The sequence below is a fragment of the Melopsittacus undulatus genome, chromosome 7 (assembly GCF_012275295.1).
Source record: "Melopsittacus undulatus isolate bMelUnd1 chromosome 7, bMelUnd1.mat.Z, whole genome shotgun sequence".
In the NCBI taxonomy this organism is placed as follows: Eukaryota; Metazoa; Chordata; class Aves; order Psittaciformes; family Psittaculidae; genus Melopsittacus; species Melopsittacus undulatus.
In genome coordinates, this window is record NC_047533.1 from 2,658,651 (window position 1) to 2,675,932 (window position 17,282).

Consider the following 17,282-nt stretch of genomic DNA (forward strand, 5'->3'; position numbering starts at 1 on the left):
GTGGGCTTCAGACAGAATAAAAGTCCAGACTTTCAATAAGAGCAGGTCTGAAGTGAGATGTGTTTTTCCTGCTTTTCCATGACATTAAAGCAGTCCAGGTTGCCAAAACCCAGGTCCTTCTCTATCAGGCATAGAATTCCTCAGACCCCAGGTGTTGGAGTCTTCTATGCTGTCAGCTCTTCCTCAGAAGTAGTTTTACTGAAGCATCTTCCAGAGTGGATTATATACACACCAAGTCAGTCTCTGGCTGCAGAGTTAAGTGGAAAGCTGATTCCTGAGATGGTTGAAAGTGGCTGAGAGGAGCCCCTTAAGCTCCTCTAATGAAAGTAGCCTGAACTGCTGAAAAAACCCCTCTTCACAAGCTTCCTTAAGCCCCTTCTAGAAATGAGGTTTAACTATGCCATGGCCAAGGTATGCCTGGGAGCGTATTGTTCCTTATTGAGCTTTGCAAGGGGATGCTTTCCAAAAACACCCTTGCATTGCTGCTGCTGAGAGTTTTGTTTTATACTCACTTTGGCATCCCTGGAACAGAACTGTGGAGCCTGAGCACTTGTAGTGCTTGTCTCCAGCAAGTTGAAAAGAGATCAGGTTTTGTCTCGGCAATGCAGCATCCCCTAAACACCTCATTTCCAACCCTTAAGGGATCCTACAAGATCCTCTTGTGCGCTTTAAACACAGAGGAAAAGCAAACGTGGGAATGACATCTTTCCATCCCCATCTCATTTTCTTGCTTTCTCCAAGCTGCCTTGAAACCTCTGTTGAGCTGAAAGGCTTCTGTGTGCCAGAGAGCTTGATATTGTGCTGTTGTGTCATGCAGCACCTCCTGGGGCTTGGGCAAAGATAGACTGAGCATGGGCCCTCTTGTACAAAGAGGGCTCTCCAGTGCTGCTTTTGTTGATTTGCTCCCTAGTGTCACATGTACTTGCTGCATGAAATACATTTGCTCAGTCTCCAGCAGGGAAAACCTCTAGGGTGACTTGAAACAAGACAAATGTGGTATCTGTGAGTCTCTGTGCGTGTTCCAGGCATCACTGTTGGGTTTCTTGGCTGAAGGTGGTATCCAAATTCTCTCCTGATTGAGACCTTTTCCAGCAAGCTGCTATGAGGTTTCTGCTCACCTTAGTGAAAGATCCAAAAGGTCCCATCTGGGGAGAGGATAAGTTGGTACCCCAGGGTCTGGGTGCTGGCAGGCAACCTAAATGGAATTACAGATGTGGTGACAGCTCTGCCATCATCCTGTCAAGCTGTTAGTCTCTGTGTGATGTATGCACAGCTTGCTTATGAACATAATTGGATGCACTTTACTATAATTCTGTTTTAAAGAGATCACTGTGTGGGATTAAACGTTGAGCCAACAAAACATAGCACGGCCCATAAAACTGTGACAATTAACCATTGTCATAAAATGCTGGGCTCTGCACGCAGCTGGGTATAAAACAGGAGAGCTTGAAAAAATCTAGGGTTTAAGGTATGGCCTATCTCATTTTTAATTAATACTGGCTGCAGTTGTGTAGAATATTGGGCCAAAGTCAGTGCAGATGCCTAGGCACTAATGCTTAATCTTGACACTTGGGTCCCTTCTCCTGGGTGTTTTGTTGCTTCCTTGCAGTAGCTGATGAAAAGCACTTTTTGTTCTCTTTGGTCTCTCATCTTTCTAGCTTAGGTTTTGGTTGGTAATACTTGTGTTTTCAGCAAATGTTAGCAGCTTCAACATGAGGGTGACTATTCATGTGAAGCTGGACACTTTTTGACCTGGGATTTGCATTTGTAGGGGAATATCAGAATGGGTTTACAGCTGCTTTCCCATTATCTCACTTAGCTACAAGTATATTAACCCTTCTGTCCTACTGCTATCTGGATGTCAATTTGACTGTCTCTCTTTGTATTTTATACATGGGCTTTTCCATAAATCCCTCTGGAGCCTGGGCTGCAGGTGTATGTACGAGCATCCCTTCAGCTTGTCACAGAAACATCAAACTAGTGATTTCAGCCACTTGCTGCTTTATCTGTAGTACACTTGTATTCATTCGCAGGGATTTGTATCCAGCATTTTGGTTTAGGTTAAGCCTTAAAGTTCGTGGACAAGGAATGCAAGCCTCATTTGTTGCAGTAGGTCTGTAAAGTGTGTAGAGCCACAGCTTTCCTGTCAGTCACAGTATTCTTGTCTGCTTGGCAGCCCCCTTAAATCAGCCAGGCAAATATTCTCATCATTTGGACCTTATTCTTGCAGTTTGGGGGTTGAAAACAATTCTTTGGACCTCATTTTTGCAGCTTGGGCTTTAAAAACAATGCATCACCTCCTTTTGCCAGTTTGCAATAGGGGTGTTTGCACAGGGGTTTCCTGAATGTAGGCACAACTTAGCAGGGATTTGCGGGGCTGTAGCTGCTCAGCTTTTGCACAATGCATTGTCACTTATAGCTGATGCTTGTACCAGTGGGTTTAGCTGCAGAGAGGTGTCTGAAGCAGTTTCTTTGGGGGGCAGGGGAAGCCAAGTCCTGATGGCAATGAAAAGCCAATTGGAAAGCAGGATGTGGCTTTGTCAGGGTGTGTGGGGGGAAATAACGGAACACGATTTACGCTTCATGAGAAATTAAAGCCTGTTCCACCCTCTGGACAATTGATCATTCCTAGATACGGAGAATCAACAGTTTCCTGTAATCCACTCCAGAGGCACACACGTGCACGCCCGACGCTGCTGCTCCGAGCAAAACACTGTGCTCTAACTCCTGGCCCAGCCCCTGCTGAGATGACTTTATTCTTTAAGGGGACGAGCAGAAATGCTAGATGCTGGCGCCAAGGATATTCCAGAGAGAGTAGTGTCCAGAGACAAGTGGTCTGGGCCTGAATGGGTATCATTCTGCACACAATAGTCACATTTCCTCACATTAATACCAAGGTCCTTTTTATGTCTCGAGGCACAATGCTGACCCACGCGTTCCATCTGATAACTCCTGTTTTAGCAGTTTGATGTCAGCGTGGGATGTTGGACTCCTGAAGCTTCCTATACTCTAATGGAAAGTGGATACACTGGTTCTGTTATGGGGGGGAGATGACCTCCCTCCGAATTTCCTGATGAGGGTGTTTTCAAAGTGGTGTTCACAAAGCCAAGGGAGGTGTATGTGTGTGTGTGAGGGGGGTTGGGTAGCACGAGTGGCTCTGCGCAAAGGCAATGTTCTTCCTTTTAGGTGCTTCACCTTGAGTTTGCTTTGGAGCAGCTTCTCCTGGGTTTTTAAGGACCCTGTCCTTGCAGCTGGGGGCAAATTATATCCTGGGGTGTATCAGGAGGAGTGTGGCAGCAGGTCAAGGGAGATGATCCTCCACTTGTATTTAATTCTGATGAGTCCTCCTCTGGAGCACTGTGTCCAGGTCTGGCCTCCTCAGCCCAAGAAAGACAAGGACCCACTGGAGAGGGTCCAGCTGAGGCCATGAGGATGGACAAGGGGGATCTCTCCATGGAGGATCTCTTTTGGGAGGAGAGATTGCTGGAGCTGGGCCTTTTCAGCCTGGAGAAGAGCAGACTGAGCAGGGATCTCACCCATGCAGATCAGCATCTCAAAGGTTGGTGCCAGGAGGATGGTGCCAGACTCTTTTTGGTGGTGCCCAGCGACAGGATGAAGAACAGGGGCCATAAACTAAAACACAAGAAGTTTCACTTCAGCATGAGGAAGAACTTCTTTCCCTTAAGGATGGCAGAGCATTGGACAGGCTGCACAAGGGGCTTGTGGGGTCTTCGTCTCTGAAGATACTCAAAACCCACCATGGACACATTCCTGTGTAATCTGCTTTTAGGTAGCCCTGCCTTGGCAGGGAGGTTGGAGCAGATCATCTCCAGAGGTTCCTTCCAACCCGAATGATGCTGTGAAACCTATTGTAGCTTTTCTTTTAAAGAGCACAAAGCAAATAAGATGTTTTTGCAGTGCTTGCGTGTCTGAGGAGTTGCGTGTGACAAGTGACACAGCGCTCAGCACTCTTATCTTGTCCTGGCTCTGTACAAGAGCCCTGGTCAGTCTGTCTTTACTGTTGTCTTCTAACTCCTACACCATGTCCACAGTGCAGTGCAAGACCACAGTCCTTCACCCCTCCAGCTGTTGTGATGTCTGTGCTGAGCATTACTCAGGTGAGGTTTTCCTTCTCACCCTGCTTACTCCTTCCCAGCCTGCTCCAGAAACTTGTAGCTTGTTGCTTATTCCCACCTGCCTTTAACCTGGGTTTTGGTTTAAGAAGGATGAACCCAACTGAATTTAGGCTTTCTGCTGCAGCTCAGCTCACTGCCCTATTGGGGCACAGTTATTTATCTAATGATATTTAGCCTAATTTACTCAGGTCTGATGGGGATGAGTTTGCACTCAGTACAGCCATGGCAGGACAGCAAAGCAGACAATCCCCTTGAGATCCTGCTTGTGATGAGTTAGATGTATCTGCACTGTTCATAACAAGCTCTTGTCACACTATGTGATGTTCTTATTTTCTAGGGCAACTGATTTTAAAAGCAGAATAGTTTTCTGCTCGCAACGTGATCTAATACAAGTGTTTAAGCTTAGATTTGCTCAAACCCCTGAAGAAAGCCCAGATAAAATAGCTTTTGTTGTACTAAAACTCTCCATACCTTAGATATTTACACTTAATACCAGATGCTTGATATTTTTCTGAGAGAACTATGGAAGTGCTAATGTATTCTGCTCTGATTTATTAGCCTGTTTACCATGCAGATGCACTTGGAAGTGAATATAGATCTCAAGTAATGTCCACTGACACCTGCACAGCCAAAATGTTCCTGCTGTGTAATTTCCACTCCTTTATCCCAGGGAAAGATATAGTCTTAAGATGCTGCAAGCCTCCAGTGGTGGCTTCACTCCAAGGACTTTTGGATCTTCTCAGGTGCTAAGGGCAGCACTGAGGACCTGTAGCAGGGAAAAAGGATCTTAAGTGAAAGGAGATCTCTTAAGGCAAGGTGAAAAGCCTTCAACTTTGCCATATGACTTTGGGTTTGTTTTCAGGGTTGCCTTTGCATAGGAGAGGGCATTGTCTAAACAGAAGGTGACAGGGATGCAAGTAGGGGATTTAATTTCTCTGGGCTGCTATTAGGGATGTTATTCAAAGGGCAGTGTGGATAAAACCACTTTGAAATACAGCAAATTTCCCACTCCATTTCTTGCTTCCAAATATTAAATCTCCTTGTTCATCTTAAAGCTGGATGGGTCCTGTTCTTCTGCAAATGGTGGGAAATAAACAATGGAGACGTGCCACAGTGCCTTGGCAGAGCTCTCAATGTGCTGACACGAGGCCACAAGTGTAAGTCTCTAACATTGGCAGTTCCTCAGCTTTACTAAACCTGAAGTGAACTCCCAGCGAGTCACTGCGAGTAGAGCTGCGTGCCTGTGTGCACGCGTCCTAGGAATTCGGGATGTGAGTGTCCCCTTGATGTGCCTGCCAGGGGATGCTGGAGATGCGTCGCTGGCTTTTTGGTTTTCCCTTGGGCAGAACCTGGAGCGCAGCCTAACAGATAAGGTCAGCCACCCCTGGCAGCTCTCCTTTAACTGTGTATGGGGACACAGACAATAATGCCCGTAGCTGGCTAGCTTACCTAAAATAGAGTTTTGCAGTGTGCTTTGTCCAGCAAGAAGGACCATAAAAATAGAAGTGAAAAGTTGTCATGGCTCTGACTTCTTTCTGTTTAAGTACACTTAATCCTGACATTCAGGTGTGACTTCTAAGTGTTACTCCTTGTAGTGAGATGTAACTGATGATAAATGGATAGTTTCTTCTTTGTCATAGAGGGTGGATTCATGGCTTTCTGTATCTGTTTTGTCCTCATGAAGGGCTGGCTCCTTCACAGAGGGGCAAGGCTCTAGGGTGTTGCATATTTTCAGCTCCTCCATAACTGGAAGGAAGCAATAATAGTGCTTTGAAGGAGGAGAAAATGGGTGAAAGGCTAATGGTGGTTGGGCTTGGGCTTTAGCCAAGCTATCTCCCGGTGGATGTGTCATGGAACATCATAGAATCATAGAATGATTTGGGTTGGAAAGGACCTTAACACCGTCCAGTTCCAACCCCATTGCCATAAGCAGGGACACCTTCCACTAGATCAGGTTGCTCCAAGCCCCATCCAACCTGGCCTTGAGTGCTGCCAAGGTTTTATCCCACATTGCCTAGTGTGTTCCCCCACAGTAAGTAAATGGGTGGTTCATAAATGAGGTATGAGAGCACTTGGCAAATCTGTGTGTGTTTTCCTCCTATTTTTCATGTTCCAGCAGATTTGCTACTGTCCCTTAGTAATGTTATAGCACTGCAGTGGGCCTTTATGATAACAACCCAGAACTGGCATGGCCAGATCCAGCTGTCTTCTTTCTGTGGATCAAGTCTGAGTGGCACATTGCTTGGATAAAACGATGAATGAGGCTCTGAAGCAACACCTCCATAACCAGAACAGCTTTTTTGAGAGGCTTGAAAGATCCTAGTCCAACAAATGTAATTAGATGGTTTTTGTTTGTGTTGATAAAACAGCACTCGGTGCTTAGCCGAGATGAGTACCTGAGAGAGCTGTCAGTAGAGAAGACTGAGACACGCTTGACACTGATAAGAGGAACCAAGAGTTGCTGCATGATAGAAGGACAGCATGAATTTCTGTTGTGTTTGTCAGCATCTGTAAGGACAGACTGCAGATATGTGGGTATCTCTTTAGCACGTGCTTGCCATTGCTCAGGGTTGGGGGTATTTTTTTGTCTCTATAAAACCATTTCTTGCAGGAGCTGAAAAACCAAAGCATGCTTTATCCTCACTGAATATTTATGGCTTCCAAATTTTCCAGCATACTTTTGCATGTGTAATTAGGCTGTAAGTTGAGTAAGTGAGCCATGGAGAACTACAAATATAAGAGCCTAGGGAAGATGCTTGATGTTTCTGGTTTATTTGGGTGCTTGCTTTTTAATAATAAATGGCATTCTTTAGATGAAACAGCTTGTGTTTTCCAAAAGATGCATCAAAAGCAGTAATGGTTGGGACAGTTGCACCAGCAGACTTGTCTAGTTAAGTGATGTTTTTAATCATATGTACAGCATCCAACTTCACCCAACTTCTTCCAAAGTTGGGCAATGTAACAAAAGCCTCTGAACTGGCTTATTTGATTTAGAGGGAGATGATGAACCCTCTTCTGTACTGCAGTCAAATCTTCTCCCAGTTTGAGTTGTAGCCTTTTAACCCTACCATGGGCATGGCTTGAATTCCTGTTTGATCAGTGATGGTTTTGGTTAAAGCAGCTTTCTCTGTGCAAAAAGTAATTGGGTTGTTTTTGAGTTCTGGTGTTGTCATGTGAGTTGCATCCTCAATCAGCTTATTTATTGGAGAGTACATGGGCTGGGCTTGAAGGTGCCTCTGTGTGTGTGTTCAGCCTGTGACAAGGATTGCAGCAGTTCTTATAGGTTAGGATTTGGAAGCCCAGATCTGGAAAGGAAGCAAAACCCTCATATGAGTAGCTGTAACCCTGTGTTAAATCTCTGTACTTTTCCACAGCTTGGCCTTTGGAAAAGTTCTTGGTCTTCAGTGGGTTTTTTCCATGCTCATTTGAACGACAGCTGTTCACGTGTTTCATGTATTACTTTGGTAGCAGCTCAGTCTATTGGGGTGTTTTGGAGGGCAAAGATGAGGACTGAAGGAGAAGTACACACAGACAGTACCTGTGCTACTAATGATGCTGCAGAGAAGCTGCCTTGGATACAAGCAGTGCGGAATGGCCTTGTGGCAAAACCAACTGATTTTTCTTTGTCTTTTAGCTTATACCCCAAAAGTTGCTACATAAATACCCAAAGAAAATGTTAACATTGATGCTTGAAAGTTTGAACTGGGAACTTCCTTGTACCCCTGTCCCTGTATCTCGGCCACATGTTAAGTGACACTTAATAGTCTTTAAACAGCAGTTTTCTTTCCCAAGAGCTCCGTTGCTTTACGCTGAGATTTATAGAGGCAGCATGGTGAGTTGACAGGACATTAATTTGCTCATCTTGGAGTCACTGCATGTGATCTCTCACAGCCTGCTCCCTTGGAAGTGCTGGGTGTTATTGTTGACTCTTTAAGGAGGACAAGAATGGTTTCCAGCTGAGCATGACTCATGCAATTTTAGCCTCAATCCATCAAACAACGATGCATTGGATTAAATGATTACCTAAAGGATTAGGAGTTAGTTGTTTTTGGGAGGCTGGGGATAGGGAAGAGAAGAGTAATAATACATAGAGAATCTGAAAATAACCCCCCCCAAAGTTGCAATAGACAACCCCCTACTAATCAGATAATGCTAAATGCTGCTTCTGTAATTGGTTTACACTTCCAAAATGGGAAATGTTGTAAAAATTGAATCTCTGCTTTGCTCTAGAGATCACCCTCTGTCAAAAGAGTGATACTTCACCTCATTCTGAGCATTCTGCTTGGTTCCTGCTGCCTGTCAGGTGCCTGCAATAGCAACACTGTTCTGATTGGGTTTTATTTTTCCCTTTCCTAGATGAAAATGAAAGTGCTGGCTGCGTGTTACTGCACACATCAAGGAAGGTAAGTAGGGATGCTGCGTGGTCAGTTTATTCTTATGTCATCTAGAAGTAGAGAAAAGGGCCTTAAAACACTTTGTGGGAATGGGGAGATGTTTATTACTGGCCTAGACAGAAGGGATGTTAGTGCTTTTTTCCTTGAATTCCTCTTTCTTTAAACCTAACAAGCCATGTGCTGCCCATTCTCCAGTTTCTTCGTAATTCTGATTGTTCCACTGCTTTTTGTCTGAGACAATTCCTTGACATGTTAATTCATCACTTTCTCTTCTGCAGCTGCCTGTAAAGGAATCCAAGCATACACCATAGAGATTCAGGCTGCTGAGCTCCTCTCGAGCCGAAAGCAGAAACACCCAATAGACATTGCTGTGATTTTGGTTTCCTGTTTATTCCAGCTAATCAGGTCTGCCTACATGAGGTTCATCAGGAGTGAATTCCCTGGAAACACACAGTCTAGGAGGACAATTAGGAAACAATGCTTAGTTTACACTTGCTCTTGAGACTGAAACTCAATGACAATAAGGTGAAAGTGCAAAAAAAAGCCCTCATATAAACGCTCTGTTATTACAAACCTCCGATTATGAAAGTACACAAAGTGTGCAGGAAGGAAATGGGTTGATATTTAATACCACATGAAGTCGTTGGGGTTGTGAAGCTTTGAGTTGTCTTGAGTCTTGCCTCATCTGTTGGTTGGAGGGGCGAATTGGCTGCCTGCCTTGAGAACTTGTAGCATCACTGGTCCTGGTAAATTGTATTTCAAGTCTTGTTGAAGGCTTTTTACCTTGGGTTCTTAAATGTGTGTACCAAAGCCTTGGGGGCTTTTTAGGGAATCACAGAGAGCTCTTTAGCTCTGTTTTGCTTTTAGGCCTCTAAGCTGAAATCCTGAAGAGGTATTTGAGTGGGCTGAAGAAACAGGGGGAGGAAAATGTGTGATGGCTTCAGTAGATGAAAGCTTCTTCCCCCTAAGTTAAAACAAAAACCCAAAACAAACCCCCAACAAAACAAACCCACCACTGTCAAAAAGAAATTAAACCTTGTTTGCTATTAAGCCATGGAAGTTAAAATTAGTTATTCTGTGCTCCGGAATGGAAATGTCAGTAATTTGTCTTGTCTAATACTAGTGCTATGGTTGTTCTGAGCTGTGTACACTTGACTGAAAGTAACCTAAGAACCTAATCACTTAACGTGCAAATTCTAACACCCAGCGCAGGATCTGCCTCCCATAAGAAATACTTTAAAACTGCTAACACAGAAGTGTCTCTTCTGTTTTAATTTTCCTTTTCAGAGCTGTAGGATTCCTGCTTTTTCTATCCTAGAGTTCATGCTTGAGCATTGCAGTGAGCTGTTGAACAACAAATACCAGAGAGCTAGCATGCTTTAGCAGGGCTTGAGAGAAGATGCTATTACCAGGTTTTGCCTCCAGGCAGGATGAGTGGGAATTTTGTGCTTTAAATGCAAAGGAAATTGGGACCTGAGTCAGACAGGAGATGGCTTCAAGTGCCTGTGAAGAGCAAACTGCTAGGAGAAAAGCGGTCAAGTCAGAAGCTTTGTCTAGAGATGTTTCCCTGCTAGGTTGTCCCTGTGTCTGGTGGTAGCCTGTGGTAGTTGTGTCCCTTCAGGAGCGCTGGAAGGGCAATCTGTGCCTCAGACAAGTTGCTGTCCAGCATGGCACTTGGGAGGCATAAATAAGGAGCAGCTCGTTGGTGTGATTTGAGCTATTTAATTACTATCATGGTGTGTTGCTGAGCAAATTTGCCCAAGTGATCACAGCAATAGCACAGGTAGAGTTCTGCTTGGGACAACATGGTTTTTGGATACCCCTTTTTGCAAGGTTATTGCAGTGTCTGTAAGTGGAGGTGATCTTCAGAACAGCCAACCAACAGATAACTTGCTTTTTAGACCTTCTTGGTGAGCATTGAGAGCTCTTTTTTGCACAGCTAGTGTGTAACTTTGGCCAAGAGACATGCCTAAAGTTGGTGGTGGCTGTTTCAACGTGTTCCTCTTTGAGCCAACAGCCTCTGTTCTTGTTGCCATGCAATGTGCAGCTTTGCAATCAGGGATACTCAGTGCTATTAAAATGGCTTTTGGGTAGCTGTCTTGGGTTTCTTTCTAAACAGTTTCCAGCATCAAGTTTCCAGCATCAGGTATCCTGGTGTGACTTAACTATCTACCTAAAAAATACCTGTGAAGGAGCAATCATTAATCTCTCCTGAAACCACCAGTGTCCTAACTGGAACAATTCTTTCTGAGCCATCTCTGAGGTGTTGCTGTACCAATGCTCCCACTAATTTGTTTTTGGGTTGTCTTGGGGGTGGGGTGGTGGTGGTGGTGATGTATTTGTATCCTTCCATGGTAATTGCCTTGTAATGTTAAATGAACATATCTTCCCCAGTGTTATGGGAGTGATAACAAGGATGGATATTGCCCCTATTTCCTGTAAAGGAGCAGGGGAATAAAATGAGGATAAGAAGGTTGTAGTATGGAAAATTACCTACCCAAAGCATTGCCTGAAGCCTGTGGCAGAGCTGGAGCCTCATCCTTATGACTTGCAGTAAGCTGCTGACAGGGCTGTCCTGCCACAACAAGCAAACGATGCTGTCACACACAGCTTGCTGGAGGATCAGGAATGATTGAGATGATGTGGGCAGATAATAGCCATCTTCTGAATGCCTTTGATTCATTTCTGTTCTCCCTCAGCTATCCCTCAACTTTCTCCTTCCAGTGTTCTGCTTGTGGTGGCTTCTCTCATGCATGGGAGAAGTTGGTTACACAAAGCCACTCTTTCCCCCTGGAACTCCTGATGCTCTTAACCTTCCTGATGCCTCCATGGGTATTTCCTCTGCCATCCACCTTGTTAAATCCTGTCCTGGCCTCTTTGCTCTTTGACCCTACAGCCTAGTTTGGACTCTGCATGCCAGACAAACCAAAATGAGTTACCTCTGGGAGACAGTTGCTGGTTATATGGTGACCCCATGAACACCAGTGTTACAGATGGTGATAGGTGTTTTAATCTGCTCTCATGCTGTGATAATTTGAGATTGACTTGGCCACTTGCAGTTATATGGTCTCTTTTAGGTGGATTTTAATGAAGCTGTGTCACTGTCTCCTCTCCCAAGAGCAGATGGTAACAAAGCCTTGGGGGTGGGAGCTGAAATACTTCAGAGAATCCTCCCTCTCCAGAATGCTGTGTAAGAAGTGATTGATGCAAAGTAAAACAGTGCTAATTGCAATGGATGTGTACTGACAACTTGATAGTTGCTGTGATAATTACAGTAATTAGTGAGATGTTAGCATTTTTTTCCCTGTGTCTAGGCTATAAATGGAAAAGGTAGAGAGGGTACGTGTGAGAGGGGATCCATGAGTCAGGCTTAGGGGTGGCCCTTTAACTTGGGGGAGAATGTGCCAAGGTCCAGGTTGTGAAGGCAACTTGGTGACAGATTTGTGAAAGCAATTCAGAGCTTGTTACTGAGCTTAAGGGGAGCTGAGGTTTAAATGTATCTTGACAATCTGGTCCTCAACATCATGAATTCAAGCCTGGCTGCTTTCCCGTCGGAAGGAAGATCCATATAACAAAGTGCAGTTCCCATTTCCTCACTCAATCTTAAGCTGTTGAAGGAGAGGACAGAACTGTCAGTCCTTCCTGACCAGCACTGTGAGTGCTAATTCCATGTGTGGATTTCCAAGGACTGTGAAATGGGAACTGTACATTTGCATTTTGATCACTTAATTAAAAACTTCACAGCTGACACATACAGAAAGGAGCTGAGATTCTGTAATACAGCATCTCAAGGCCAACGAGCCTGGTACAATAGAGGAAACCAGCAGAGAGCTGAGACAGTTTCAGCCTCTGCTGCCCTTCTTTATTTGATTCGAAGCTAAACATTATGCACAAAAGAAGAAAACATCTCCCATTTCAGGCTCCCTAACTTGGGGCACTGGGGAGAGAGATGGTTCCCAGTTTGAGCAGAACTGGGTTAGATTGCACTTCGATGATGCATACTGGTAGTTTTTCATGCTAATGAACTCAGTTTCCTTCCAAATAACTTCTCCTACATTTCTGTGAACTTCCTGAATTATTTAAACCTGAAGAGGATTTTAAATGCTACCTTTGGGCATTTTTCTTTTAGGTTAACTTATGTGCTTTATCCTAGGCAAAAACCCCTAATATTTTTTATACCCTGACATAGAAAGCAGTATTAATGGTGTCTAGGCATTTGCCTATGGGTATTGTGTTAGAATAAGCCTTGAAAACGCAACCCTTCAGTGTATTAATGCACAATGCATCAATGCATAAACCACCTTTTCTTCTATAATGTGATCTGAATGGTCAAGTTGATTCCAGAATCACTGGTTGGGTGGCAGTAGCATCAGCAAAACTGCTTGCGAACTGCACGGATCTTAGGCCTTTGCTATTAGCTGTTGCATGTATCTGTCTAATGCTCTGATCTCTTCTTAACACAGTATCTGAAATTAAAGAATTTTGAGGAGGAAGTCAGAGCCCACAGAGACCTGGATGGGTTCTTGGCCAGAGCCAGCATCATCCTTGATGAAACAGCCACCTCCTTGGATGATGTCCTTCGAGAGATGCTGAAGCACTTTGCTGAAGATCCTGAGAACATGGAGCCAAGCTGCAACTTTGAGAAAATCATGAGCACTTTATTCACAGATTCAGGGACCCCACGAGAAGGGAACGGTAACCAACTCTTGATGTGCTTTTGCTTATGGGTTACTGTTCAGTTGTCGTCCTTTCCCTTGGTGGTGTGTTGAGCACTCAGTACTGTGTGGTCCCCAGCCTTGCATGTTGCATGTGACACTGGGGGCTTAATTTTCCACGTCAGTTAAACTGAAGGGTTTCATGTCTCCAGGGCTTTTATGCTTTGGTGGAGTCCCTATTTCATTAAGATAGCACGTAGTGGTGTTCTCTGGGGTGAGAGGTTTACCCACTGGTTTGTCTTGTCTGTTTGGACCCATTAGGTGTGCTTGTCCTCAGACAAGTTTTCAGTGCTCTTCAGCACAGAGACACTTGATGGTGTCTCTTCAGAAATGGCTCCTTTGCCTTGTGATTGTTTTTCCATCTGAATTCACACAGGCTGGGGAATTTTGCCTGCTTTGGATGAGTAATTGGTTGGGGAAGGCTGAGCCTTCATGTTGCTACCCACTGGAAGGGATAAGAAGAACTGTATTTTCCTCCAGAAACTCAAGTGGGGCAGCTGTAGCCAGCGTTGTGAAATATGTTACCTTAAGCTATCAGCAAATGTCATAGCATAGTCTAAAAAACTACCTTTTAGCCCAAGATGTAAAGAAGCTTAACCAAGCATTATTTCTCTGTAGGCACCCATGATGTTTCAGACTCAACAGGAGCGAATATACAAACATGTACATCGCACCTCAAATGTAACTGTCACAGCCTGAGTGAATTTGTTTAACAGATATGTCAAGTCCTGAGCATGTAGTAAGCATGTTCATGCTTTGGTTACTTCTTGCTACCTGTCTTAAAGCTTTGCATTTATGATCTCTTTAATTTAGGCTTTCTGCCAATAAATCAAAACTAAGCAGTGCCATAATATAAGGACAGTAAATGGGAAGAGGGGGTGAGAGGGCAGGGGATTCAGAAGATGCCTCTTCCAGTCCTGTCTCTGTGTTGCCTGTGTTGAATAATGCTAATCTAATAGCCTAATATTGCAGTAGGTTGATGTTGGGAGGAGCAAACAGCTGCCTTTCCAAGCTGTGAATAGTTTAAGGGCAGAATTCAAAAGCATCAGGACAAACGTTTCCACCTTTGTTGTCACCCCCTGCCCTTGCATCAATCCACTGTGCAGATAAGTGTGCTTTGTATTAGTACTCAGCTTCCATTTGAGAGAAAATGTTATTTGCAGTGACAAACCAAACAGTCTGTAATGTTTCCCTCTCTTCTCCTCCTAGTTCACCTCTTATCAGATACCATTCAAGGGGTCACAGCGACAGTCACAGGGGTGCAGTACCAGCAGTCCTGGCTCTGTATCATGTAAGTACTTGGGTTAGATTAACAGAATCCTCTGCCTGCTCAAAGCTTGTCACTTTTGCTACTGCTGGGAAGAACAGTGCTTCAGAATGTGTGTTTGTAGGTCACGATGGTGATGCCCTCTTCATCCACCCTGTGGGATCTCAGTCTCAGCATTGGGATGCTCCTCTTAGACAAGCAGTAGCCTAGGCAGAGGTGACCCCAGTCTCTACAGGCCATTAAACTCTTGGATGCTATAGAAATCTGGTGTTAACAAGCTAAGAATGCTGGAAATAAATTGAAGCCAGAGAATCCTAATTACTGAGAAATGCTAATGAGAGGAACTTCTGAAAGGGACGAGCAGACTGGTTGATGGACTGCTTTGCCTGCCAAAGTCTGGGAACTCATACCAAAAGTTTCTTAGGTCCTTTGATGAGAACATCTAAATTTTGTAACTGAAAATTGAAGTCAGAGATTCTGACACTATTTAGACAGTGATTACTTTGTCTGGCAGTTAATTCAGGCGCTGATTAATTGTCAATGCTGCTAAACATTGGAGCAGACACTTAAGACAGTAAGGACTCTGTCACCTGGGATTTATGAGACATGGTGGCTTCACCCCAGCTTCCACTTGACCAAAAGTGGGTTTTGAAACTATTGTCTCCAAATCAAGCATGTTGGGCAAGCCAAACTGTCCCTTCACAATCTGGCTTGCCCATTCTTCCCTGCCAGAACCAGGGTCACTGAGCCAACCAAAGCATTGCAGTTTGACTTCTGTCTGTTGCTTTATGCATATGCAGTCTCTAAGCTGAATTGTCAAGAAAGATGTTAATTCCTGGAGAAATTACTGGGATATGTTGGATAGGGGCCTAGAGGCTTGGGGAGGGCATGCACATATTTTAGCCTTTGCAGCCAGTTTGCTAGGACGACTGTCACAATAGTTTTCCTTCTACTATCAGTTCTTCTCCTACCCTTTGCTTATGGCTGGGAAAAAATGTGGAGTATTCTGCCTTGGGAATAGATGATTTAAAAGAGAAAAAGACTAAAAAATGATCAAGAAGTAACAAAAAATCCACCATTGTTTCTAACCCCTTAAAGACAAGGATATGGTCTCTATGTAAAAAGGGAACTCACATATCAGGGCTCTGTTCTTTGTGAGTGAACTGGATAATGTCTATGTTACATGTGCTACTGTTGGCTCTACTTTTACTCCTGGTATGTACAAAGAAGCTTGCACAAACTAGGAAGAGTTTGTACAGTAAAATGGTCTTTCCATACCAATCAACAAAGAGGCTTTTGAGCAGTTCCGTCCACTTCAGATGGCATAGGTTAGGGTTAGGGTTATGAGTGGCAGCAAGGTTAAGTACATCCTACTCTAGGAATGGTGGAGGGTGGAAGTTTCTACTGTGGCATGTGACATGGCTCTGTGGAGGGCTTTGGACAGCGTTGACTTAATAACAAAGCATTTATAGAGATCATGATACAAATGCTGTGATTATATACATGAAACTGAAAAGGGTAGGTTCAGCCTCTCTCTAGAAAGTGTGCCAAAGCTTTAAATGCATCCATGTGAGTAATACTAGCTTCCATGACAAGACATGATTTGAAAACTAAGCTTACAGCCTGAAGGTGTCTTGTGCAAAACTTTCCTTGTTTCTTCCTTTTGTTACTCTGAAGAGGGAGAAGAAAGTGGTGGGAAAGCAGTGATGAGTTATTAACTATAATTATCTAATTATTGCACTGTATTACTGCTGTAGCTATTGTGCAACAGATTGTGAACCATATTTTTAGATCTCACATTTTTCTTGAAGTCAGATTGCAAAACCATTTCCAAAGCTCTGAAGTAAAAGGAATTTGTTGACGAAAAGAGGGGGGAGAAGCTTTAAGATATCTGTTGTTCTTCATTCTTGCATTTAGTCTATACTCTTGGTTGGATTTTATACCACTACCGCTGGGTTTTGTGCACTTTAACCAACTTGTTATTGCTAGTGGATGAGACAGGCTTGAGTATTGTTCTGGGATTATATTAATGAGGAAGAGCAGCTCAGAGATATGGTTTTGGCAGTGTTGCTTCTGCACTTATTTCAAGGGGAAAAAGGAAGGCAAGACTTGTGTAGGGTTTACAGAGTTGTGCAGAGCCTGGCTGCAAAAGACTATTCCTAAAGGACACTTTGATTCCCTCTCTCTTCTGTACTGGAGAAAGGGCTGCCCTTTAACTGAGTTATCTTCAGTGGGAAGAGTGATGGAGAAAACCAAGCTGTTCTGCTTCTGTTGGACTTGGCTGTTTCTTGATAGTTTCAGGTCTAGTGAAGCACCAGCAAGGTCAGACGTCCTGTATGGATCAGGGCTATAGCCACGTGACAGAACAAACTGTTGAGGAATTGAAGATCCCAAGGTTTGAATATTCCACTGAAGCCCAGGGAAACAATTGGCTTCTGATCCACAATAGGCTTTTTTTGTCATGAATTACCAAAACCTGCTCTTGCTGAAGTGGTACCAGGGAACATAAGTTTATGGAAACCTTGAGACTCCTTCAGTGGAATTCCATGTAGCTGAGATTGTAGCACAGTCCTGTACACCCCACTAACCAGCAGCGTTCAGCTTGGGAAGAATTCCTATCTATTTGTGTACATCATGGTTTCCTAACTAGAAAGCAAACTTCAGAGTTGCAGATTGGTAACAAACTTCAGAGTACAGATTAACTTCATCAGTCAACGACATGATCTCTTTACCTTGGAAACCATGGACACAATTCTTTCTTCCTCCTATT

The 17,282-nt window shown here is 44.0% G+C and overlaps 1 protein-coding gene across 3 annotated transcripts in view; it reads left to right on the plus strand.

The window, feature by feature from the left end:
• SLC4A11 (solute carrier family 4 member 11) overlaps positions 1–17,282 on the plus strand; it is a 97,697-nt gene that overhangs the window by 30,774 nt on the left and 49,641 nt on the right. For 2 of the 3 annotated variants that reach the window (XM_034064761.1, XM_034064762.1), the window contains 4 exons: positions 8,493–8,539; positions 12,994–13,225; positions 13,864–13,926; positions 14,455–14,536. In XM_034064761.1, the coding sequence (XP_033920652.1) occupies positions 8,493–8,539; positions 12,994–13,225; positions 13,864–13,926; positions 14,455–14,536 (424 nt within the window). The remainder of the gene's footprint in view (positions 1–8,492; positions 8,540–12,993; positions 13,226–13,863; positions 13,927–14,454; positions 14,537–17,282) is intronic. The other variant, XM_034064763.1, reaches the window with a different exon arrangement.